Genomic DNA, 27,387 nt, shown 5'->3' with positions numbered 1-27,387 from the left:
TGTATGACATCCAATTATGCTTGCCATCATGTTATCCGTAGCTGACTTCTTTGCTAGATTCAATTGCCTAGTAAGTTCCTTCTATTTGTCGTTACTTCCACAGCCATTTCAAAATCTATTTCTTTCCAACCTGCACCTCATTCTTAGTCCCTTTATTTCTCTGTTGTAATGTAGTGGATCCTTACCATTCCTTACCATTTTTAAAGATAAAAACCCATTTTTAGCTTCGTCAACAATTGCATTATATCCGTCCCAGTGCCCGTTTACATTTTTATTTACCGTTTTCCACCGACCATATTTAATTTTTTTAAACTCCCTCATGCCTTTTCTATCAGTTATATGGTACTGCATAACAGTCCTAATATTAATACCTTATTTTCTTTCACATTTATTTTTAACTACCACAAGATAGCTTCGTGATCACTAATGCCATCTCTATTCCGATTTTTCTACAGACCTCATCTGGATTCACCAACACCACATCCAGTATATACTTCCCTCCAGTTGGTCCATAATTTTTTGAATCAGATGCCCTTCCCATATTAACTTATTTGCCATTTGTTCGTCATACTTCCTGTCGTTCGCATTACCTTCCCAATTGATGTTTGGTAAATTCATATCACCCGCTACAATCACGTTCCTTTCCTTGTCTTTTCCCACATATCTGATTATCTTATAAAAAAAATTCTTGATCAGCTTCAGCGCTACCCTTTTCTGGTCTGTACGCTCCAGAGGCATCAAGTTGCATCTAATATGTATAGAGACGAGCCTTACACCTGGAATTTCATGTTTGTCATCTTTAACTTTTTCGTAGCTTACAAATATTCTTCTTTCACCAGAGTGAATACTGCCCCTCCTACCATTTCTATTTTATCTCTACGATAAACACGCCAGTTCCTTTAGAATACGAAAGTTGGAACTTAAATATTGGCAACTATTCATTTACAGCAGATACAAAAGGGTTACATGATAGCAACATTTACTGCCCTTCAATGTAGTCACCGGTGTTGTGTATAGCCCGTTGCCAGCGATGTAGAAGTGATAGTATACATTTAGCTGAGCCTGTTCTGTTGATGGTGAGAATGGAGTGGTCTACTGCCTGTCTAATCTCTGCAACAGTTCTGAAGCGAATGCTCACGAATCGTCTGGTTTCGATCACTGTCCAGTAACGAGGTAAGGGCATGCACTTCTTCTCCACTCGTAGGACGACCTTCCCGATGAATGACCACCACTCTTTGCCGACCATCGTTGAGGCTTTTATCCAACGTGCTACTGTTCTGTAAATCAATGCAGATTGCCCGCAAGCCTTTTGAATACCTTGATGAAACTCTCGTGCTGTACGACCTCTGGCACATTCAATCTTGAACCAACTCCGTTGTTCCTGTTTGGAAAACATAGTGACAACGTTATGCTAGACTGAATGTGTTGTGCGCACGAAGGTAATGTGGGAAGGGGGAGTCCATTTGCTCTGGTGTAACTAACTTGTGCTATCAGCGACAATATTAGATTCCGTTGCACAGCGTATCCACAGCTGTGTTGCCACTATTTAAGTTCCAACCATCGAATAAACACTCCAGTTCCGTTCACGCTTCCACCCCTCCCCTAGCCTTGTGTTATATTTATTATTTTCTGTGATCGTTGTAACATTCCCTTCGACTAAGCATAACTGTTACCGTATTACAAAAATGTTGCAAAGTTTGGGCTGGGAAGAATTCGGGGAAAGGAGGCCAGCTGCTTGACTAAGTGGTCTGTTCCGAACTGTCAGAGGAGAGATGGCGTGGAATGACATTAGTAGACGTACAGTATAAGTTTGGGTGGTCTCCAATTTGCCCAGCAACGATAGTGTACTGCCACCTTATGGCGACCATGCAATCATCATTCAACCATTGGGTGGTGTGTTTAAAAGTAGCAAATGTCACAACAAGGTGATAAATTTGGAATTCAAGAGGACAAATGGGTTAAGTATTATTTTATACGAAGGGGAGTTAGAGATTGGAATAATTTACCAAGGGAGATGTTCAATAAATTTTCATATTCTTTGCAATAATTTCAGTAGAATTAAGAAAACAAAAGATAGGGGTTCTGTCACCTGTGCTACTGCGCTAAATGCAGATCATTGATTGATTGATTGATTGATTGATTGATTGATTGATTGATTGATTGATTGATTGATTGATTGATTGATTGATTGATTGATTGATTGATTGATTGATTGATTGATTGATTGATTGACAATGAACTCACCAATGCCTAATTTTGGTCATGTCTGTTTTCTTCCGTGGATTTGCCTCTAAACTCGACGGCTACAGCATCTTTACCGTCGGATGATCGCCTCACCAAACTTTCGATGACGTCATCACCGTCATATCTAGTACGTTCGTCCCCCTTCAAGCATATTTACCGCTCCTCTGCGTGTGTTTGTGTGTGTGTGTGTGACCTACCCTGTATTTAAGGTAACACTTTCAATATATTTACCCTGAATCAACCTACCCTTAGTGTGCCAAATGATAGCAGAAAAATCTCTATATGGTACAACTGCTTGCAGAGCGTGGTTTAGATACAACGGTCTCTGGATTATGGGCCCAGCAACTACAATACGTGCGCACACTCAAGGATATAAATGAAATTAAATTTACTCTGAGTTACACAAGAAATACTATACTACGTGATAAATATGTACTTACCGGACCACTGCATTCGCAATCCTCATTGAATTCCACATACTCTCCGTCTTTAGCGTACATACCCATAGCCCGCGTAGATTCGTTTCCTTCGAAACCACGACGGAGTTTCATTTGGGCCATTGAATCAAATAATTTTGTCAAATGCCTAATAAATGGGACCGAGAAAATAAACAATCACTCTACAGTCAATACATTTCTTTAGACATAGTATTAAGTCAAACAATTATACATTCTTAAACTGTGAAAGTAAAGCTGAAAATTCGGACTGCACCGTACCTTGCGACTTTGGGTGGGGAATTCCCATTAGATAAAATATCCATAAGGTCTGTAGACGCAACAAAGTAAAACCGTGGAAATGACAGTCGCTTTGTTTCCAGGTATTCTGCTAAAGCCTTTTCGCACAAATTCAGTTCCTTGTGAATCTTTTCAAGTTGCTGGCTAAGTGCTATATCATTTGTGGCTTCCACGACATTAGGAGTCTTAGCAATTTCCTTCACCATAACCTAGAATTAAAGACATGAATTAGTTATTGGAGATGAACTGTAATATGCTAATACTTAAGCCCATAAAATTACTGTACAGTACTGCCTTTTTTACAATCAAGTTGGTGAGGGAGGAGGGGAAGGAGAAGGTGGTAGTGTTTCACGTTGGTACCAACAACGTAAGGCAAGCTGATATAAGTACCAACATAGTTGGAGATGTGTGGGATCCGGTAAATGCATCACGGGTGAAGTTTAAGAAAGCGGAGATTGTTATTAGTGGAATACGGTGTAGAAGGGTTACTGACTGGAGGGTGATTGGGGATTTAAATGAGACTATGGAGTGAGTATGTGGGAAACTGAGAGTGAAATTTCTAGATCCTAATGGGTGGGTAGGAGATAGGGATCTGCACTCAGATGGCCTTCATTTAAACCGCAGTGGTACGTATAAGTTAGGAAATTTGTTTGGAAGGGTAATAGGGAGTTACATTCAGGGAAACGGGATGGCCTAGGGAGCGGTGATAAGGGAACAGGGAACTGGAAATCAAGAAGGGATGACAAAACTTGTGAGTGTTGAACTGTAGAAGTATTGTAAGGAAAGGAATAGAATTACTGTAAGTACCTAATTTAATAGATATATATTTACCAGATATTGTAATAGGAGTTGAAACATGGCTGAGAAATGATATAATGGATGCAGAAATTTTCTCAAGGCACTGGAGTGTGTATCGTAGAGATAGGATAGGAAGGGTGGGAGGGGGAGTGTTCATTCTGGTGAAAGAAGAATTTGTAAGCTACGAAAAAGTTAAAGATGAGACACATGAAATTCTAGGTGTAAGGCTCATTTCTAAAGATAATAGGCAACTTGATATATTTGGAGTGTACAGATCGGGAAAGGGTAGCACTGACGCGGATTCGGAATTATTTGATAGGATAGTCAGCTATGTGGGAAACGACATGGAAAGAAATGTGATTGTAGCGGGAGATCTGAATTTGCCAGATGTCAATTGGGAAGGAAATGCGAACGACAGGAAGCATGACCGACAAATGGCAAATAAGTTAATATGGGAAGGACAGCTGATTCAAAAAGTGATGGAACCAACCAGAGGGAAAAATATCATGGATGTCGTGCTGATAAAACCAGATGAGCTCTATAGGGAAACTGAAGTAATAGATGGTATTAGTGATCATGAAGCTGTTTTTGTGGTAGTTAAAAATAAATGTGATAGAAAGGAAGGTCTTAAAACTAGGACTGTTAGGCAGTACCATATGGCTGATAAAGCAGGCACGAGGCAGTTTCTAAAAGGTAATTATGATCGGTGGAAAACGGTAAATAACAGACTCTGGGATGGGTTTAAAGAAGTTGTTGAGGAATGCGAAAACAGGTTTGTACCATTAAGGGTGGTAAGGAATGGTAAAGACCCACCTTATTATAATAGAGAAATAAAGAGACTACTGTCGGATTTTTTATTATGGACACTCGAGTTTAGGCTTTAATTACAAACGAACCAATGGGCCTATTGACATTCGAGTTATACCAATATTTTCCATGTTTAATTCTACATTAGCATATATAAGATGCATTGTTTTCGACGTTCATTAAATATTTTTTATTTGTTGTTGTAGTAAATATTGCCCGAGTTTTTGGGTTGTTCTCTACGAAGCGCTCACTTAGGAATATATACAAGGAAAACGACTTGTCTGATTCTAATGAAATTTTTATATGTTATAACCACATGTATTTGTAGTGTAATACTCAAGTCACAATTTTTTTCAACGACCTTGAAAAAAGTTCTTATCATTTTTCTAAAGCAACTCTTTCTCAGCCCAGGATAAACGTACAGCAGCAAACTTGGGCTTATTTTGAAGCACGCAGTCATGGTTATCAGAAACTACAACAACTGTAACCGTACAGTGTGGTACCTAATTTATGAAGAGTAATATTGAAAAGAGGTTTTGTCCACGCCGGACCGTGCGATTAACAGCAGACCGGGTGGTGAAATTGGGCGCAGTGTTGCCGCGTTCAGTAGTAATCACGCACGCAACGAACACAGTACACTCGCCCCTGGCAGTTCTCACTAGGATGCCCGTGACCTTGGTTTGTCCGGAAGTAATTTTCAGTTTTCCTATGTTCTGCGTGTTGACCATAACACTTCAAGATGCCTCCGAGACCGCCGTTATCAGAGGGTGAACTTGCGATGATTTTGTTTTTGTTATTTGCTTTACGTCGCACCGGCATAGACAGGTCTTATGGCGACGATGGGAGAGGAAAAGCCGATGCATGGGAAGAAAGCGGCCGTGGCCTTAATTAAGGTACAGCCCCAGCATTTGCCTGGTGAGAAAATGTGAAACCAAGGAAAATCAACTTCAGGGCTGCCCTCAGTGGGGTTCGAACCCACTATCTCCCGGATGCTTGCTCACAGCAGTAGTATAATTGGATGGTTCGGCCGCCACCACGTCCTCCGGCTCCCAGAGGCCTCCTCCACCACCACCGCAGCCAGAGGCCTCCCAAAAGCCTCCTCCACCACCACCACACCCAGAGGCCTCCCAGAGGCCTCCTCCACCACCACCACAGCCAGAGGTCCCCCAGAGGTTTCCTCCACCACCCGCAGGAAATTTGAATTTGTAAACAAAACCACGTGCTTTTTGACAGCTATCATCGATAACAACGTATCGCTAACCTCAGTACTGCCATCTTGACAGGCCTAAACCTCAGTAGTACCAACTTAACCTAACTAGCGTGAGATAAACAAATCCACGTGCTTTTTTGACAGCTGTCATCCGCCATCTTTAAACTACAGAGCACCGTGCTGTCCTCTTTATCGCAGTAGCTGCAAATTCGTCACCTGTCATCGGCAGTGCTGCCATCTTGGCGGGCCTAAACCTTAGTGCTACCAACTCAACAACCTAACTAGCGCGAGGTAAACAAATCCACTTGTTTTTTTGACAGCCACGTGCTTTTTGACAGACAACAACGCATCGCTGACCTCACTGCTGCCATCTTGACGGGCCTAAACCTCAGTAGTACCAACTTAACCTCACAAGCGCTAAATAAACAAAGCCACGTGCTTTTTGACAGCCACGTACTTTTTGACATATTGTACATGCTCTTGTTTGGAAACAAACCCACGCGCTTTTTTTGACAGCCATCATCCGCCATATTTAATGAACAGAGTACAGTGCTGCCCTCTTTGTGGTGGCGGCAAATTCCACATGCTCTTGTTTGGAAACAAGCCCACATACTTTTTTGAGAGCTGTCACCGGCCATCTTTAACCAACAGAGCACTATGCTACTATCATGCGGGCAATTTCGTTAGCTGTCATCCGCCATCTTTAATGAACAGAGTACCGTGCTGCCCTCATGCGGGGCAATTTCGTTAGCTGTCATCCGCCATCTTTAATGAACAGAGCACCGTGCTGCCATCTTTGTGTTGGCATCTTTATTCTTTGACATGTGGTGCCGGCAAATTCTACATCCACAATCTGAGAGCACCGTGACGTTCTCTTCGTTGTGGCGGACAATTTAAAAAGAACATGTCAAGGAATACCTTTGTTCTAAAAGAAAACAGGACTACGGTTCTGAACGGCTTGCGTAAGATAGCGATTGTTATAACCTCCTTTTCCCTGCTCTGTTAAGGCATAGCTTTATCGAATACTTGTAGTATATATTACAAAATAAATGATTAAGAATATAATCGATACGACATATGATCATAACATTGAATGATGTGTTTGGGGTGCACCTTCGTTCTGAGAGAATCGAACCCGAGACTGCTGGGTGAGAGGCAAGCACACTAAACCAAACCGTAGGAGCCGGCATTTCTCTTTCTATATAATAATTTCGCGTGGCTATTTCTAGTCAAGTACAGTCTAAAAATAAATCCTAGTCTTGTTGCATCAGGAAGGGTAACTGGCTAAATCCTGGTCTTTCAGCGTCAGGAAGGGCAGTCGGCCGTGAAACAGATTCTTGCGATTTAAACTCTTGCGTCAGGAGGGGGTACTCGTCTGTAAAACATATTTTTAATCCCAAGAGAATCGAACCCGAGACTGCCGGGTGAGAGGCAAGCACACTAAACCAAACTGTAGGAGCCGGTAATTGTCTTTCTATATAATAATTTCGTGTGGCTATTTCTAGCCAAGTGCAGTCTAAAAAAAATTAATCCTAGTCTTGTTACATCAGGAATGGTAACTGGTTAAATCCTGATCTTTCAGCGTCAGGAAGGGCAACCGGCCGTAAAACAGATTCTTGCGTCAGGAAGGGCATCTGGCCGTAAAATAGGTTCTTACAATTTAAAATCTCATGTAAAAACAGGAGGAGAGCAGCGGCTAGCTGCTTCCTAGTGCATTTCAGGTGTTATGACTTACGAGTAGCTATGTACTAGCACCGGATTTAGAATAAGCAGACTCTAGAACGAGAAAAAATATCTGGGATGTGTTGTTGAAGCATGCCTACACACACGCGCCCGTGCAAGCTGCATCCGGCTAGCCAGCTCCTACGTGGAATGCGTTTGCCTCAGCAGAGTACGAAGTCCGCTGCACGTGTACAGTTCGCATTAAAATTATTAGCAGATTCTCGAGCTGAGCTCAAACCTTCCCGTTTAATCATAGTACAAATACGTCTGCTTGTAGAACTTGCATATTTCGGTACCTCAGCGTTTCGTGTTGTGGCTAACAGGTAGGGGGTACTGTGGATGTAGACTTAGCTTAGAAAAACTCACGACAATGTCCGACCTCAGTAGGTTGAAACTTGGTTTCTTCCGAACATTGCAACTTTAGTCTATTGATAAATAGTTGTTCTCTTCAATCCTCATGCTATAGAAGAGGTCAATCTTATAATTTCAAACTTACAACCATGTCCGACTTCTATAGGTTGAAACTGGGTTTCTTCCGAACATCGTAACATTTAGCTAATTTCTATTGATGAATAGTTGTTCTCTTCAATCCGCATGCTGTAGGAGAGGAAACTCACATCTATGTCCGTCCTCTATAGGTTAAAACTTGGTTTCTTCTAAACATCGCATCTCTAGGCTAGCCGACTCGCGCTTTGGTTTTTTAGCACTCTAGGATTAGAAGGTGTAGACATGGTAGAGGTTAATCTTATAATTTCAAACTTACAACCATGTCCGACGTCTATAGGTTGAAACTGGGTTTCTTCCGAACATCATAACATTTAGCTAATTTCTATTGATGAATAGCTGTTCTCTTCATTCCGCATGCTGTAGGAGAGGAAACTCACAACTATGTCCGTCCTCTATAGGTTAAAACTTGGTTGCTTCTAAACATCGCAACTCTAGGCTAGCTGATTCGCGCTTTGGTTTTTTAGCACTCTAGGATTAGAAGGTGTAGACATGGTAGAGGTTAATCTTATAATTTCAAACTTACAACCATGTCCGACTTCTATATGTTGAAACTGGGTTTCTTCCGAACATCGTGACATTTAGCTAATTTCTATTGATAAATAGTTGTTCTCTTCAATCTTTCATGCTGTAGAAGAGGTTAATCTTATAATTTCAATCTCACAACAATGTCCGACGTCTATACGTTGAAACTTGGTTTCTTCAGAACATCGTAACTTTAGACTATTGATAAATAGTTGTTCTCTTCAATCCTCATGCTATAGACGAGGTTAATCTTATAATTTCAAGCTCACAGCCATGTCCGACCTGTACAGGTTCAAACTTGGTTTCTTCCGATCATCGTAACTTTAGACTATTGATAAATATTTGTTCTCTTCAATCCTCATGCTGTAGAAGAGGTTAATCTTTTAATTTCAAACTCACTGCCATGTCCGACCTGTGCAGGTTCAAACTTGGTTTCTTCCGAACATCGTAACTTTAGTCTATTGATAAATAGTTGTTCTCTTCAATCCTCATGCTGTAGACGAGGTTAATCTTATAATTCCAAACTTTCAACAATGTCTGACTTCTATAGGTTGAAACTTGGTTTCTTTCGAACATAGCAACTTTCGCCTAATCTCTATTGGTTGCTCTCCTTTCAGATGTTGCCCTGCTGTGAGGAATGCAATGTAACGTTTACAAGGCGAGATAACTTCATGCGCCATATGAAATCAAAACACCCTAGCATAACATCTGCTTTATATAAAGTTTGTAGTGTGTATTTCGCTAACGTAGAGCGGTACGAGGCTCACTTAGCAGAAGCGCATCAGGTATCTACTTGCCCTCAGGCAATAGGAGAAAAGCGTAAAAAACGGATGTAGCTGTAGAAAGTACTAGTAGTAAAAAACCTAGAAAAAATCATGAACATCAAACTATTCACTGCGAGCACTGTAACACTGATGTACCATCTTCACATTTTCAGGGGCACTTACGGAGTAATGCGCATAAAAATAATGCGTGTAGAAGAGGTAGTAACGCAAACATCGAGGAAATTAATACAGCACTTAAAAGTAGGATTTCTAGTTACAGAATTCGCCCCAGTCAAAAGCTTCAGAGCACTTCAAACATTTTAAATTGTGTTCAACCGGATGTACAACAGCTTCTTACTAAATCTTTGTCCAATCATAATTTATTTAAAGTTAATTTTGAACTTTTCGCCTTGTACATCAAAAGCACGGATGAATCCGAAATAACGGACATTAAATCATTTAATACGAAGAATTTTGTCATAAGTGAGTCGACTAATTTTGGTGATGTACTTAGGGATGTCTCTAACATTATTACAACTAAGAGCGAGGAATTTCAGGAAAAGGAATCAGGGTGGGCTTTAGTTGAAATAATGTATCTAGAAGTTAACATCAATAAGTACAATCGTATGCGAGGATCTTCGCACATCGAGCTGCCGACATGGATTCAGCAAAGAAAAGCTGTTGTAAACATCCAAAACAATGACGAAGCATGTTTTGCATGGGCGGTGATGTCGGCTTTAAATCCTGCTAAATCGAATATAGCGAATAGAACATCGTCGTATCCACACTATTTAACGCAGCTAAACTTCGATAGTATAGAATTTCCTGTGCAATTAAAAGATATTTAGCGCTTTGAAGAACTAAATAACATTAACATTAATGTGTATAGTGTAGAGAAAAAGTCTGTAGTAGGCCCTCTCTATTATACATGTTATAAGAAGAGTACTCATGTTAACTTACTCTATATCGAAAACAGTGAGAATAACCACTTTTGCTGGATTAAAAATCTGAGTAGACTTGTTGGTAGTCAGTTGTCAAACAGGTGTAACAAAAAGTGGCTATGCGATGGATGCTTGCAGTATTTTAGAACTGAAGATCAGTTAACGAAGCATACCGAGAATGACTGCGATCATGTACGTACAGAGATACCTACTACAGGCAATGATGTTTCAAAATTTACAAATTTTCACAAGCAGATGTGGGTACCTTTCGTGATTTATGCAGACTTTGAAGCCATCCTCACGCCATGCAACACATGCTTACCTAATCCTGACAACTCTTTCACTAATACTACGCACATGCATGTCCCGTATAGCTTCGCGTATTACATCAAGTGTAGTTATGATAGTACGCTTAACAAGTTAGAGCTGTATCGAGGACCTGACGCTGCTAAAGTATTTTTAGAAAGACTTGAAAGTGATGCAGTTCGTCTTGGTGGTATTCTAAATAGTAATATTCCTATGAAGCCACTCACCGAAATTCAGTTAAATGATCATGAACGTGCTACAAAGTGTAGTATTTGTGATAGGGAATTTTCCGAAAATGACCCTAAAGTTTTTGATCATGATCATTTAACTGGTTTCTACAGATGTGCCGCTCATTATAGCTGTAATCTTAAGTACAGAGTTCCTAAATTTATCCCTGTAATTTTTCATAACTTATCTGGGCACGACTCACATTTCATCATTTCACAATTTGGAGCTACAGATGAAAAAGGAGATATAATCCCTCAGAATAAAGAGCGGTACATTGCGTTTGCAAAGTCTGTAAAAGTAGATGAGGAGCATTCTATAAAACTGAGATTCGTTGACTCGTTTCGCTTTATGGCGAGTAGCCTCGATAAACTTTCTAGTCATTTACAGCCAGAACAATTTACGGAAATTCGACGCGTTTTTCCTGAAGAAGCGCAGTTTAATTTACTTCAGCGTAAGGGTGTTTTTTGTTATGAATATCTTGACTGCTCAGAACGCCTCGAAGAACGTGCTTTACCATCGAAACAATCCTTTTACAGCTCGCTGAATTCAGCAGATATTAGTGATGATGACTATTTACATGCACAACATATCTGGGAGCAGTTCCACATTCAAACGCTGGGTGAATACTCCGATTTATATTTAAAGACTAATGTACTTTTGTTAGCTGATGTTTTTGAAAATTTTCGCTGTGTTTGCAAGAAAACCTACAGCCTTGACCCATGTCAGTATTTTACTGCGCCTGGGTTAAGTTCGGATGCGATGTTAAAACACACGCAGGTGAATTTGGAACTGCTAACTGATATTGATATGGTGCACTTTATAAAATCATCTATTCGAGGCGGTCTAAGTCAGTGCAGTGGGCGGTATTCTAAAGCAAATACAAATAAGTACATGCCGAGTTTCGATTCTAGTCAGGAATCTCAGTATATTGTTTATCTCGATGCTTATAATCAATATGGGTGGGCGATGAGTCAGCATCTACCGGTGAGTGGTTTCCGCTGGCTAACGCAGTGCGAAATTGATGCTTTACAGCTGCACGCCCTAGGCCAGGGATGGCGAACCTTTTCCAACTAGTGTGCCATTTTAAGTCTGGCTTATTATTCTCAACTGTCTACTGTGCCACTTGTTTTTTTCGTTTGTAATTGCTACCATACACCCCCCCCCCCAACCACCACCACCACCTACACCGACTTTCATCCGTAATTCAAAATTGTGTTTCGTAATACGTTATTACTTATACATATAAACATTGTAAAAATAATGCATTTCATTGCATGTTTCATGGTCATATTTCGCGAATACCGCAAATATACTTAGTAGCCATGTCATTTATGTTAGGTTTATAACTTTTTGTCTTCAATAACACACGAGAAACTATTAGATCTGAACCAAGACGGTTTCTAACTGTTGACTTCACAACGTTCATTGTAGAAATCAGCTGCTCGCAAACAAAGTAAGTAGCACTGTAGCAAGTTTCTTCATGGCCGAAAACATCATTTGTGGCAGGCTGTTCCACTGGTCAAATATTAAGTTCTCCGGCTTCTGGAGAGAGTATTCACCATCAACCTCGATTTTCATCAATGCTACACCGTTGTACGAATTTGTTCAGCCATGTACCTACTTTTTTCTTGAAATTCAGTCAAGTCCATTTCTAAACTGTGAACCACTCAGCAAATTGACCTTCATATCGCTCATTTGTGCAATACAATATGAGGTTTTGAAATAAAGTGTGAATTTCTCCAAATCTCGAAATTGGGATAATCCCTTGGCAATTATTTGTCTTACAACATTCAAAACAGTAAACAGTAACTGACTAAGAAAAATTACGCGTTGCTGGCAACCACAAACAAGTTAAACTTTACTGATGTGGGTGAGCGAATGGCTCGTCGGCTGCATCTCACTTGACTTCCGGACCTATCAGTGTTGCCATAATGCATGTCCGAATGGAACTAGAATTTACATTTTCGGTATTTATTTCTTAAACCTGAAACCCTATGACTATACGATGCACGAGATATGTATAATCTATAGTACAAGACGTATATAAAATTGTTAATATGCAGGTGGTGTGCCACCGAAATCTTGTTCGCGTGTCACCTAGTGACACGCGTGGCATAGGTTCGCCATCCCTGCCCTAGGCGATGAAGCTGATAAGGGCTATTTCCTCGAAGTTGACTTACAGTATCCTAAAGAGTTACACACTTCTCATAATGACTTACCGTTCTGCCCTGAAAATATGAAGCCTCCGTACATCGCATCAACGACGAAAATGCTAATTGCTAATTTGTGTAATAAATCTAAGTATATCATTCATTACCGAAATTTAAAACAGTGTTTGCAGCATGGTTTGAAGTTATCCAAAATTCATCGCGTACTAGAATTTAATCCGTCACCGTTGCTAAAGCCATATATCGATCTGAACAATAATTTAAGAACGAATGCGGTTAACGAGTTTGAAAAAGATTTCTACAAGCTCATGCATAACAGTGTGTTTGGTAAGACTATGGAAAATGTTGACAAACGCGTTGATGTAAAATCGATTACAAACTGGGAAAATATAAAGAAAAGGTATGGTGCGAACTATTTAATAAGTAAACCAAATTTCCACAGCTGCGCCATCATACATGAGAATTTAGTTATTATACAGATGAATCGTGTTAAGGTTAAGTATGACAAACCTACCTACGTCGGCTTTGCAGTACTTGAATTGGCTAAAACACTCATGTATGAATTCCATTACGATTATATGATGAAGAAGTACGCGCATAATGCGCAATTGCTCTACACAGATACCGATTCGTTTATTTATCAAATCAAAACTGATGACTATTACAATGATATAAAGCCAGACTTGGGTAGGTTTGATATAAGTAACTATCCTGTAAATAATCAATATCATCAACCGTTAGTGAACAAAAAGTTTCTAGGTAAAATGAAATATGAATATGCTGGGAATATTATCGATTCATTTGTAGGTACTAAATCCAAGTCATATTGCATAAAACTCTTAAATGAATTACAAATAAAGAGATTGAAGGGGGTTAAAAAGAATGTCGTTCAGAATCAGCTAAGTTTTGAAAACTATAACAATTGCATTAAAAGTAATCCACCTGTTTTGCATAAGCAAATGTCCGTCATTAGAAGCAGGAAGCACCAGTTGTACACTCATTTAATTAGTAAGGTACCCCTTAATAGCGATGATTGCAAACGGTTTGTCATTCCAAATTCTACCAACACTCTAGCCTGGGGGCATAGTAGTATTGATAGGTACTACTTTACATAAAGCAGGTGTGTGTAAACATAATGCTAGAGGTGTTTACTTTGTAATATATACGTTACACTGTCTTACATCACAATTCACTGTACATATTGTATAAAGATAGGGAGAGGTACGCTGAGAGCGTAGTACGGCAAGTTTAAACTTGTACATACAAGAATTGCGTCGAGAATGGGAGAAGTACGCAAACATCACTAGGGTAAAATGATTCGAGATAAAACTTGTACATACAAGATGTAAATAAATAATGTAGAATTGGCATATTCTTTTATTTTAGGTTAGGTATTACCTTCCTCCCGCTCCTTATTTGCAAGATAGAGTTTCGTTTATTACTCAAAGAAGAAAAGCAAGAAAGAAGGTGATGAGCAGTTTCGTAAGTATGTTATTGTCTAGCTCATGTTGAGAAGAGAATATTTTTCTTTTTCTAAACAGTGTTTGATTGCAATGCAGTGTTCAACAACATCGAACTATAAACGGTAGTATGTGTTCAAGTCTAAACTTGCAATACTCTTGCTTTTGCAATGCATGTTCGATAGAGATGTAGCTTGATAGAGGAAGAAGAGCAGCTTAGAAAGTATGTTGAGAAGATATTTTGTTTTTCTTTCTAAACAGTGCTCGATTCTAGTTATACAATGCAGTGTTCAACAACATCGAACACTAGCATGCAGTTCAAGTTGTAATAAGTTTTGAACAGTAGTATGTGTGTTCAAGTCAAAACATTTATCACTGCTGGTATGCGAGCGAATGAAAGCTAACGAAATTGCCCCGCATGAGGGCAGCACGGTCCTCCGTTCATTTAAAGATGGCGGATGACAGCTAACGAAATTGCCCCGCATGAGGGCAGCACGGTGCTCTGTTCATTAAAGATGGCGCATGACAGCTAACGAAATTGCCCGCATGATAGTAGCATAGTGCTCTGTTGGTTAAAGATGGCGGGTGACAGCTGTCAAAAAAGCATGTGGGTTTGTTTCCAAACAAGAGCACGTGGAATTTGCCGCCACCACAAAGAGGGCAGCACTGTACTCTGTTGCTTAAATATGGCGGATGATGGCTGTCAAAAAAAGCTTTGGGTTTGTTTCCAAACAAGAGCATGTAGAATATGCCGCCACCAGATAGAGGGCAGCACGGTGCTCAAAGATGGCTGTTGTCACGTAGAATTGCCTGCCACCACATGTATCTAGCTAAAGAGGGCAGCACGGTGTTCTATAGATTAAAGATGGTGGATGACAGCTGCACGTGGATTTGTTTATCTCGCGCTAGTGATGTTAAGTTGGTAGCACTAAGGTTTAGGCCCGCCAAGATGGCAGCACTGCCGATGACAGGTGACGAATTTGCAGCTACTGCGATAAAGAGGGCAGCACGGTGCTCTGTAGTTTAAAGATGGCGGATGACAGCTGTCAAAAAAGCATGTGGCTTTGTTTATCTCGCGCTTGTGAGCTTAAGTTGGTAGCACTAAGGTTTAGTCCCGCCAAGATGGCAGTACTGAGGTTAGCGATGCGTTGTTGTCTGTCAAAAAGCACGTGGCTGTCAAGAAGCACGTGGCTTTGTCTATCTCGCGCTTGTGAGGTTAAGTTGGTACTACTGAGGTTTAGGCCCGTCAAGATGGCAGCAGTGATGTTAACGATGCGTTGTTGTCTGTCAAAAAACACGTGGATTTGTTTACCTCGCGCTAGTTAGTTTGTTAAGTTGGTAGCACTAAGGTTTAGGCCCGCCAAGATGGCAGCACTGCCGATGACAGCTGACGAATTTGCAGCTACTGCGATAAAGAGGGCAGCACGGTGATCTGTAGTTTAAAGATGGCGGATGACAGCTGTCAAAAAAGCACGTGGATTTGTTTATCTCACGCTAGTTAGATTAAGTTGGTACTACTGAGGTTTAGGCCTGTCAAGATGGCAGTACTGAGGTTAGCGATGCGTTGTTGTCTGTCAAAAAGCACGTGGCTGTCAAAAACACGTGGATTTGTTTACCTCGCGCTAGTTAGGTTAAGTTGGTACTACTGAGGTTTAGGCACGTCAAGATGGCAGCAGTGAGGTTAGCGATGCGTTGTTATCGATGATAGCTGTCAAAAAGCACGTGGCTTTGTTTACAAATTCAAATTTCCCGTGGGTGGTGGAGGAGACCTCTAGGGGGCCTCTGGCTGTGGTGGTGGTGGAGGAGGCCTCTGGGAGGCCTCTGGCTATGGTGGTGGTGGAGGAGACCTCTGGGAGGCCTCTGGCTGTAGTGGTGGTGAAGGAGGCCTCTGGGAGCCGGAGGAGGTGGTGGCGGCCGAACCATCCAATTATACTACTCACAGCTGCGCGTTCGTAACCGCATGGCCAGCTCACCCGGTTTGCAATGATTTTGAGTGCTATTGTTTCTTTCAATGTGAGAGGGAAAAAGTAGGGGACAAGAGGTTCCCTATGTACCGGAAGGTGGCAGATTGTCTTGGATTATGGCTGTCGTCAGTGAAGAGAGTAGGAGCCGCTTCAAAGGAGAATGATGGAAATACGTCATCCAGGTCATAATTTTACACATCGTAAGTGAGGAACGATTTCTTGACGGTGCAGAACTTTGTTTTAATGGCAGGAAAAGTAGTGGCGATTACCAGAATGAGATGAACTCGACTCATTATGAAGAATGGTTCATGAAAGTCCTGAGTTTATTGCCTCAAAGTTCGGCTGTCGTTTAGATCAAGCTCCATACCATACGAGGGTCGATCCTTTATCTTAAAACCCAAACATGTCATGGCTGGAACGTGAAATTATACATTGGATAACGTCAAAGAATATTTCACTACCACTTGGAGTTGACGATTATAACAAATTAACTAAATCAGAGCTGATTGTCCTTGCCAGGCCTTAGATGCAATCGCCGGTAAAGAAGCTGGAACAACTGCCTAAACGACTTCGACCAGATGTACGGATTATTTGGTTACCAGTGGCCCAGTGCGAGCTTAATCCAATCGAGCTCATTTGGGCTTACGTAAAATGGAAAATAGCAAAAACAAATATGGCTAACACATTAGAAAATGGTATAGGTATGGAAGCAATTTACGCTTTATGCCGAGAAGCCTTACGTACCGTGACCCATGAACTCTGGAAACAATGCATTAAACACGCAAAGGAAACTGAAGACCATTATTGGGAAAAAGATGGACTGTCCGCAAATGTCCCTTATTTCGAGTCAGTCATAATCAACATGAATGACAGCAGCACCGATTCTTCGGAACACAGTGATTTTTCAGACGAAGAAAATTGATAGAATTAGAATTAAATACCGTAAATATATGTAAATAAGAATACAAATAACTCTTGTAAAAATTGTACAGTGTGATATTTCAAAATTAGGTTAACTATTTTTAAACCTGCCGTTGAAGGTCCAAAGCCCTTATGAGAAAAGGTGATGGGAAGTGGATTTTATAAAAGGAAATAAAATTAAAGGTTGAAAGTAAACGAAAAGCTGTGTTCGTTGCGCGCGTGATTACTACTGAACGCGGCAACACTGCGCCCGATTTCACCACCCGGCCTGCTGTCAATCGCACGGTCCGGCGTACACAAAACTTCCTTTGAATATTACTCTTCATAAATTCGGTACCACACTGTACGGTTACAGTTGTTTTAATTTCCGATAACCATAACTGAGTGCTTCAAAACAAGCACAAGTTTGCTGCTGTACGATTATCCTGGGCTGAAAAAGAGTTTCTTTAGAAAAATGATAAGAACTTTTTTCAGGATCGTTGAAAATAATTGTGACTTGAGTATTACACTACAAATACATGTGGTTATAACATACAAAAATTCAATTAGAATCAGACAAGTCATTTTCCTTGTACATATTCCTAAGTGAGCGCTTCCTAGAGAAGAAACCAAAAACCCGGACAATATTTATTACAACCACAAATAAAAAATATTTTATGAACGTCGAAAACAATGCGTCTTATATACGCTAATGTAGAATCAAACAAGGAAAATATTGGTATAACTCGAATGTCAATAGGCCTATTGGTTCGTTTGTAATTAAAGCCTAAACTCGAGTGTCCATAATAAAAAATCCGACAGTAAGAAGGAGGTGCAGACTGGAAAGAAATAGAGTTAGAAATCGCTGTGGAAGTAAGGAGAAATTGAAGGAACTTACTAGAAAATTGAATCTAGCAAAGAAGGCAGCTAAGGATAACATGATGGCAAGCATAATTGGCAGTCGTACGAATTTTAGTGAAAAATGGAAGGGTATGTATAGGTATTTTAAGGCAGAAACAGGTTCCAAGAAGGACATTCCAGGAATAATTAATGAACAAGGGTAGTGTGTATGTGAGGATCTTCAAAAGGCAGAAGTATTCAGTCAGCAGTATGTAAAGATTGTTGGTTACAAGGATAATGTCGATATAAAGGAGGAGACTAAGGCCAAAGAAGTAATAAAATTTACATGTGATAACAATGACATTTACAATAAGATACAAAAGTTGAAAACTAGGAAAGCGGCTGGAAGTGATCAGATTTCTGGGGATATATTAAGGACAATGGGTTGGGATATAGTACCATATCTGAAGTACTTATTTGATTATTGTTTGGTCGGAGGAGCTATACCAGATGAATGGAGAGTTGCTATAGTAGCCCCTGTGTATAAAGCAAAGGGTGATGGACATAAAGCTGCAAATTACAGGCCAATAAGTTTGACATGCATTGTATGTAAGCTTTGGGAAGGCATTCTTTCTGATTATATTAGACATGTTTGCGAAATTATTAACTGGTTCGATAGAAGGCAATTCGGTTTTTAGGAAAGGTTATTCCACTGAAGCTCAACTTGTAGGATTCCAGCAAGATATAGCAGATATCTTGGATTCTGGAGGTCAAAGGGACTGTATTGCGATTGACCTGTCTAAAGCATTTGATAGGGTGGATCATGGGAGACTACTGGCAAAAATGAGTGCAATTGGACTAGACAAAAGAGTGACTGAATGGGTTGCTATATTTCTAGAAAATAGATCTCAGAAAATTAGGGTAGGTGAAGCTTTATCTGACCCTGTAATAATTAAGAGGGGAATTCCTCAATTCAGTATTATCGGACCTTTATGTTTTCTTATATATATAAATGATATGAGTAAAGGAGTGGATTCGGAGGTAAGGCCTTTTGCGGATGATGTTATTCTCTATAGAGTGATAAATAAGTTACAAGATTGTGAGCAACTGCAACGTGACCTCGAAAATGTTGTGAGATGGACAGCAGGCAATGGTGTGATGCTAAACGGGGTTAAAAGTCAGGTTGTGAGTTTCACAAATAGGAAAAGTCCTCTCAGTTTTAATTACTGCGTTGGTGGGGTGAACGTTCATTTTGGGGATCATTGTAATTATCTAGGTGTTAATATAAGGAAAGATCTTCATTGGGGTAATCACATAAATGGGATTGTAAATAAAGGGTACAGATCTCTGCACATGGTTATGAGGGTGTTTAGGGGTTGTAGTAAGGATGTAAAGGAGAGGGCATATAAGTCTCTGGTAAGACCCCAACTAGAGTATGGTTCCAGTGTATGGGACCCTCACCAGGATTACCTCATTCAAGAACTGAAAAAAATCCAAAGAAAAGCAGCTCGATTTGTTCTGGGTGATTTCCGACAAAAGAGTAGCGTTACAAAAATTTTGCAATGTTTGGGTTGGGAAGAATTGGGAGAAAGGAGAAGAGCTGCTCGACTAAGTGTTATGTTCCGAGCTGTCAGCGAGAGTTGGCGTGGAATGACATTAGTAGACGAATAAGTTTGAATGGCGTTTATAAAAGTAGGAAAGATCACAATATGAAGATAAAGTTGGAATTCAAGAGGAGAAACTGGGGCAAATATTCATTTATAGGAAGGGGAGTTAGGGATTGGAATAACTTACCAAGGGAGACGTTCAATAAATTTCCAATTTCTTAGAAATAATTTAGGAAAAGGCTAGGAAAGCAACAGATAGGGAATCTGCCACCTGGGCGACTGCCCTAAATGCAGATCAGTATTGATTGATTGATTGATTGAGCTTGTAGTTAGTTAGCTTCCTACCAGCAGTCGTATAGAACCTGGGGTGTTCTGAGTCGAGCACGTGAACTCAGATCACTTCTAAGTGAAGGAATAGGAATTAAGGAAATATTATTTTAGTTGAGAATGCCAAAATACTTGAAATCCGAGAGGCAAGAAGTGACCAGACAGTGGCCTGCAATACACGTGGGCCCAAGGCTCAAGGGACTAGCAAGTTTCCCAGCTTTGCTAATAGACCAAGTTCTGATTGATTGTTGGGCGTGTGACATGCAGACTTGCTGTTCTGTGGGGTATGGGCAGTGTTTCTCCCTCATTTTGTGTGTAATCTTGTTACTGGATCAGGGAGAGAGGTACGGGAAATGTAGTTATCGCTATCAGTGCCTTAACTGATAGTCGACCATGATGGATCCTTGTGCATGTGGACATGGTTAAAAAAGAAACGAAAATGCTTAAATTGAGGGTGTTTTCTGGCATGTCTTTTATGCTGTATGCGATAGGAGCATGAAGGAATCGACTATGCTCGGTACAACTACAGCATTTGGCTGGTGTGAAGAACTTGGTAAACTATCGTCAATGTTGGGTTGGAGCCAGTGCCTCTCTCACACCAAGGTGTGAAGGATGGATAGATGAGGGTGAAAGGAATAGATTTTCTTTAACATAAACCTTATAAGGGAAACGGCTCATCATCATAAACAGCCTGTGAATACGTCGGCTTCTTACACGACGTTGGCTTGGTTAAAACGATAGTCTATGAGAAAGTCAATGAGGGTTCAAGTGCTTACCATTAATGAAATATAATCAAAATTTGCAAAGAAATACCCATTGCAGAGTAAACAAAGAAAGGAAGTGGCAGAGACGCTACAGAAGATTTACTTACGTGTTGCGCGATTATAAACAGCAACAAATTTGAGACTGCTCCTGCAGCGAAGAGTTGCTGCAAACCAAGTACCCGAAGCAATTTTTGGTTGAGATAATCTGATGCAAAAGAGGAACTAAACTACTGGCGAAATTGCTAAGATATGTTTTCAAACATAATATTTGGAAGTAAAAAGTAAGATATACTACTGCGACTTGAAATATAAGCAATATTCTTTAAAATTTAACAAAATAATTTATTATTTGAATATTAAAAAAAATATATGTTAAAAGTATCCATACTATGCATGTGATGCTTCAGTAAAAGAAAAGTGAAATTCATGGTACGAATACTTGTAACACATGCAAAATTATGATGAAAATCAGGTAAAAAGTTCACAGAGATGGGGCGAAGTAAAGGAACAAAATTTAAATATAAATTGGGCAGAATTATTTTCATGTTTAAAAAAATATCAAACAAACAGGAAAACATATTTTGGAATAAAATAATTAAAATTATTGTCTCTGACGCACTACGAAGGGCAGAAAATATTTTCATGAAATTATGAAAAATATTGAATAAGGAAAGGAAGTAAAAGAAGTAAAATCGCTGCTACTGACATCGTCACGACGCAGCGGCATTTGGTATATCCTGGCGCTGCAGTGAATGCTCATCAAAACCGCTCTTTCATGACGTATGTGCAATATAGGCCATGTACATGTTAATTACATTCAAAATCCCTTCTACCGACGAATTGTCAATAATTTTGGAGAGGAATTCTCCAAGAGAAAACGACAGCTTCGTCTACCCTGAACCAAGTAGCGCGCTGATGCGTTGCTCGACCATCTGCGAGTGTATATGTTCTCAAGAGGATCAGAGACACTCTCACGCTGAACAAGAAGAATCCTGCGTTAGGCAGAAAGCAAAATTTAATGCTAAATAACGTCTCGTAAGTTCTGTGGGCTGCTTATATAATCTCCTTCTAATTCTGGCACGGTAGTCAGGAATCAGAGGCTTTGTCAAGCAAGATAACGTGTTGTGTTCATAAGAAGGCTTTCTAAGCATTCTTCTCTCCAGAAAACCTTGTTTATATAACTCCTTTCTTACGCTGCAGCAAATGTAGAGAGGGAGCCTTATATAACGATAATTTAGCAAGGTAGCATACTCTTCTACAGATACACGTCTTGCAGAGGAAGAGATATTGTTCGAAAATACCCGCACGGTGAAATTCTTCCCCTATTTGGTTCTAAAATTGTGTGTGACCAGCATGCTGACAGGCTCTGAGCAGTTGCAGATGTTATACGAGTAACTTGGGGTCATCGGAGTATCTTACGTCTACATAGACTTACATTTAATATTGAGACTACGTACAGATATTTGGTGTGTAGCAAACTGTATAAATTTCTTGATGTTTTAGGTGTTTCGGCAATGGCGCCTGTTGGCAAAATTTCAACATGCTTTGATGGTAAAGACATTTTTAGTTATTCTTCATCTAGTTCATTTTGCTGCTATTTTCCTTGAGATATCTTCACAGCGGCAGTACATGCAGTAGGCTTAGATGGTAAGTTGGAATTTGAACGCTGTTTTAGAGGTGCTTTGAGTTCTCTTCGAAAAAGTAAGTCAGTACTTGCTTGAAAATGTTTGAGCTCTTTAAATATACGTTAAAATGTGTTTGGTTCAGGGATGACGTCTGTGATTATTGATAATAGAGCTTCTGGTTAAAGACCCCTGATCATGAAGTTGTTTCAGATTCTTCAGAGTACAAACTCCCTTCATTCAGATCACGATTCTGTATATTATTCTGCAGGCATTCAGGCACATTTTTAAGAGTTTATTACTATTACTCACTGATTTTGCTTTTTTTTATTGCTGACGTGCATCTGCCTTGTGTGGCAGATACAGTTCAACATTAGGTTAATATGTGTCGAAGATCCGCATTTTGAAAGTGTTGAGCTTCGAGGTTTAAAATTCACATGACTTGCAAGATTATCGCACCTGTCAAATATAGCAATACAATGACCGCTTGCAAATATTCCAAAGTTATGGTTAAGAGCCTTATGTGCGAGAAACTTGTCATACCTTGAAAACTCTCCGCACACAGATCTGCCTTAATCATATTGGATGTTTTAATATGAATGTGTTCACATTAGGTAGTTTTGATTAGTAGTTGTTAGACTGCAACAGATAAAGACAAAAGCTGAATCTCTGATATAGGATGACCTGATTGCTAAGTGACTATTGACCGAAATCTCTCCCACATAACAAGGTACAGCTTATGACAAGTAACAATTGTAACATCATACTCCTATCAATCTACCTCCAGCTATTTCACCTCCACCTCCACCGCTACTAACTCACAAAAGGCTCCTTCACCTCCTTTAACTCCTCCACCGTCACTGCCTCAAAAGGGGCTACTTTACGTAGTTTCCTTCCTCGACCATAGCCTTCTATACTACCAGCATACAAGTGGCTCCTTCACCACCGCAAACTCCTTCACCTCCGCTATTTTACAAAAGGCTCCTCGACCTCCTCCACGTATGATACCTTAGAACAGGCTCATTCACCTCCTCCCCTCTACATCCTCGACCACTTGCCCCGATTCTACAGTTTTACAAGGGGTCCTCCTCCTCCTCCTCTCATCTGTTGATCATTCTTCGATCTACCTCGACCTCATCCTACTATGCAAGAGTTCTAAACTCAGTACCAATAATAATTCTGTATCAGACCTGGGTATAGAATACGAGATAAATGTAGCGACTGCAAGGCCAGTTATGCAAGAAAGAAAAGAGAACAAGAATAAGAATGAACAACCCCTTGCTTGAATCGGTAATTTGTAAAACCACATATGTCCACATTTTTACAAAAATGAGTTATGGTTCTATAACAGTCTCTAGGGGTAGACGCATCATTTCCAGTAAAATACCTTCAGTAAAGTTATTACTAAACCGTCTCTAAAATATTGAGTTTCTTTCAAAACCACGTCAGTCCCGGACTCATGCGGTTTTAACGCGGAGCGCCATCATGCATCCATGATGCACTGCTGTACCAGTGTTTATGAAAATGTCGGACAGGGAGTGTGATTTCACGAGTTCAGTGCAAGTAAAGAAAAGTGTCATGAACAGAGAAGCGTATAAAAGAGAGAGGATTAAGTATTGCGAAGTGAAGGGGCTCCAGCACACTAATCATTGAGGAATGTATACAGCTGCAAGGCAGCAAAGAGATCTGCGCATGTAAGTACAATATACTGTTTACTTTCGGTTATCACTATGTAGATTTGGTGGGAATGTATGTCACAATAATCTAGCTGTTATTCCACTACCAACGTGGCATCTGTGTGCAGTAAAGTAGGATTATGGTGCGAAACATACCACACCCACTAATATTTACAATTCTGTTGCTCTTACGTACAAGAAACAATGTTTCATGAAAATTCTTGAACCAAATAGAATAGGTATTTTTTGTAGCAAAATTTCGTCGTTTGAAACAAAGATTTGTACCTTCAAGGACTAATAGAAGTACATGATACAAAGAGGAAACGCGCTATGAAAGAGGACCCCAAAGCAACTTTATTTCGTTGTTGTTCATAACAAACGAATTAATGTTTGTGAGAAACCTCTCATCATACTGCATGAATAGTAGGGCAAAGCGGTTCCCACAGCCACAGAGGGTCTGCCTTTGTCTACAGCGTCAGCACCCGAGGTCATTGACCCAGGGTGAGGCCACGACCACGTGCTCTTCTTTGTAAACAAAGCCACGAGCTTCTTGACAGCTGTCAGGCTGACAGCTGCCATCATGAAACGACAGAGCGTCGCTAACCTCAGTGATGCCATCTTGACGGGGCTAAACCTCATGGCTGCCACTCTATGGCACGGAATTTGAAATCCACGTGCTTTTTGACAACTTTCAAGGTGACACCTGGCGTCTTTAACCACGTGGGCATGGACTTCAAGCACGTAAACATAGCAAACTTCAGTGCTCCTATCTTGAGAGACCCTTACTTACTTACTGCTGCCACCTTATGCATGTGGTGTGGCGGGCAATTTATAAAATCTCTACGTTTTTTGACATCTGTCAAGATGACAGCCGCCATCTTAAACCACGTGAATTTTTTAACATGGCTTTCTGGAGTGCTGCTATATTGACGGAGCTAAACCTTATTGCAACTACCTTATGCACGTAGTGACGTGATATTTTAAATTGATCTTGACGGCACTTAGCCACGCCACAGTATTGTAAGGACATAGCCAGGGATCTAAGCACAGGCAAGGCTGCCCTTCTCAACGTAGCAAAATATTACATGTAATATTTATAAAGCAAGCTGCCCTTGTTGGCATACGACCATCTTATAGCTTTGTTTACAAACAAGAGCACGCGGTCGTGATGTCACCCGGGGTCAATGACCTTTGTCCTACTACTTGCATGGAATAACTTATAATCGTATGCAACCTACTTCCGCGTGGATAAGCGCGGGAAACATCTCAGCTCAAGAGCAATGCCAGCTGATAAGGAATCACATAGAATCAGTCGTCTATCGAAGCAGCCCATTATTCTAGTCGAACAGTGCAATATCATGACGCAAGATTAGATGTTCGACAGGTGCATGAGGTTCCCAATTAAAAATCCTAGTGAGAAAGTTACCTAGAAGTTCTATCTGAAATATTTCAAGGAAAACTTTTCTTTGTTCTTCGGCAGACCACATATTGATAAATGTTCTATCAGTGAAGAACTTGGACAGAAACTAAAAAGCCCATATCTAAACGATAATGCTAAAAAGAGTCGCAGCAGCTGAGCTCATGGCGCACAAAAGACGAATCAAAACGTTCTATGCAACCATGAAGTGTCTAAGAGAAGTATTGCACCTGTCCACCCTCTGAGTCACAGACTAGCATTAATCTCAGGGGTGTGGGTCATATTTTAAGTCATCGTAGTCATAAATATAGGGGCATCAGTGAACACAGGGATGAGCGGGGCATGCAAAAATATAAAGTGGGGGACCCTCAATCATAAACATGAATTTAAGGACTCCATGATAGGACTAGGAAGTGACATTTAAATTTTAACAAGGACATAACATCTAACTACAATAAAAAGATAATAACAAAGGTTTCCTTTGAAAATAAATGTCAGAAGGAGCAGGTTATAGAAAAAGAATGATTTTACAACACATTAAATAATAAGTTCACTTGCTTTACAGTAAGTGGTGACAATACACTTATAATGTCCATCCTGGAAAAGAAACACAAATTCGGCGTATGATTCACTAATTGATCACGTTGGGATCGAACCAGTGTCCGTATGATCTGATGGACCACAAGGACGAGATATCTTTATAAAATTTATCGTCGGCTTCCCGATTCTAATTAGACTGAGTACCTCCGACAATATCTAAAATGTCGGCAATCGGGCTGAGTAAGTTACGATAAGCAAGGAAAGTGTATTTCACGGACGGATTCTATCATTTTTCCAGCGGATGCCATGCCTCTACAAATTCTTACGCTGAGGGATATCGCCGACAATAATTTAGTTTATTATTGTTATTATTATTATTATTCATCCACGAAAGTATCATTTGCGTCCACTTAGCATAATCATACGAATGACGTCCGCGTAACTTTTAATTTGTTCCGGTCAAATATTATTATTGTTATTATATATATATATATATATATAATTCGCTGGGTCCATCAAGGGCCACGTTAAGTCTTTTTGCATTTGACACTGAACTTGGCCTTCTTTAGAGCCCAAATTTCCCTCATTCTTTGTGAGTGGGCCTGCTTACGCTCCTCTGCCCAAGGGGCACCGTGTCCTCTCTTCGGTTGCTCGTCTTGGGTTAGCCCGTTCGTCAATATTTTCTTGCGGAAGAGATCTCTGTTAAGGGCGTCTTCAGCTGAGATATGTAGCATTTGCAGGTCTTCTTTGGTATTTCTAAACCAGGGAATTGTGGTTTTGGGTTTGAATCAAAAAAGTGAAAGATTTCTTTAGTTAAATTCCTTCCGTCCATTCTTTTCAGATGAACGTAAAATCGTGCCCGTCTTTTTCTGATTGTGTCGTTAATTTTCTCTATTTTGCTGTAGACCTCCTTGTTGGATCTCTTTTGATGGATTCCATTTCTGTACTTTGATCCCAAGATTCCTCTCACAATTTTGCGTTCTCTTTTCTCCAGTTCTTCAAGGAGTCCTTTGTTGGCATTTAGAGACAGGGTTTCGGCTGCATATAGAACTATTGGTTTCAGAACTGTTTAATAGTGACGTATCTTGGTGTTTTGGGAAAAGCATTTTTTGTTGTAGATTGTGCGGGATGTTTGGTAGGCTATTTCCAGTTTGCGTACTCGCTCCTGAAGTGCTTCTTTGTCCAGTCCATTTTTCATGATGATCTCACCTAGGTATTTGAATTTGTCTACTCGGGTGATGTTTCCGTATTTTGTATGGAGTTTTGGTGGAGCCTCTTTGATGTTAATCATTACTTCTGTTTTCTCAAACGATATCTGC

At 40.2% G+C, this 27,387-nt stretch overlaps 1 protein-coding gene across 1 annotated transcript in view; it reads right to left on the bottom strand.

Annotated features, from left to right (window-relative positions):
- LOC136863901 (dynein beta chain, ciliary-like) overlaps positions 1-27,387 on the bottom strand; it is a 5,220,903-nt gene that overhangs the window by 3,523,922 nt on the left and 1,669,594 nt on the right. Inside the window, exons 31-32 of the mRNA XM_068226514.1 lie at positions 2,961-3,187; positions 2,685-2,829 (exon numbers count right to left, since the gene is read on the bottom strand). Coding sequence (XP_068082615.1) covers positions 2,685-2,829; positions 2,961-3,187 — 372 coding nt within the window. The remainder of the gene's footprint in view (positions 1-2,684; positions 2,830-2,960; positions 3,188-27,387) is intronic.

The sequence above is a fragment of the Anabrus simplex genome, chromosome 2, assembly GCF_040414725.1.
Source record: "Anabrus simplex isolate iqAnaSimp1 chromosome 2, ASM4041472v1, whole genome shotgun sequence".
Classification (NCBI taxonomy): Eukaryota; Metazoa; Arthropoda; class Insecta; order Orthoptera; family Tettigoniidae; genus Anabrus; species Anabrus simplex.
Note: the sequence above shows the minus strand (reverse complement) of the source record. Positions and strands in the feature narration are given on the sequence as shown.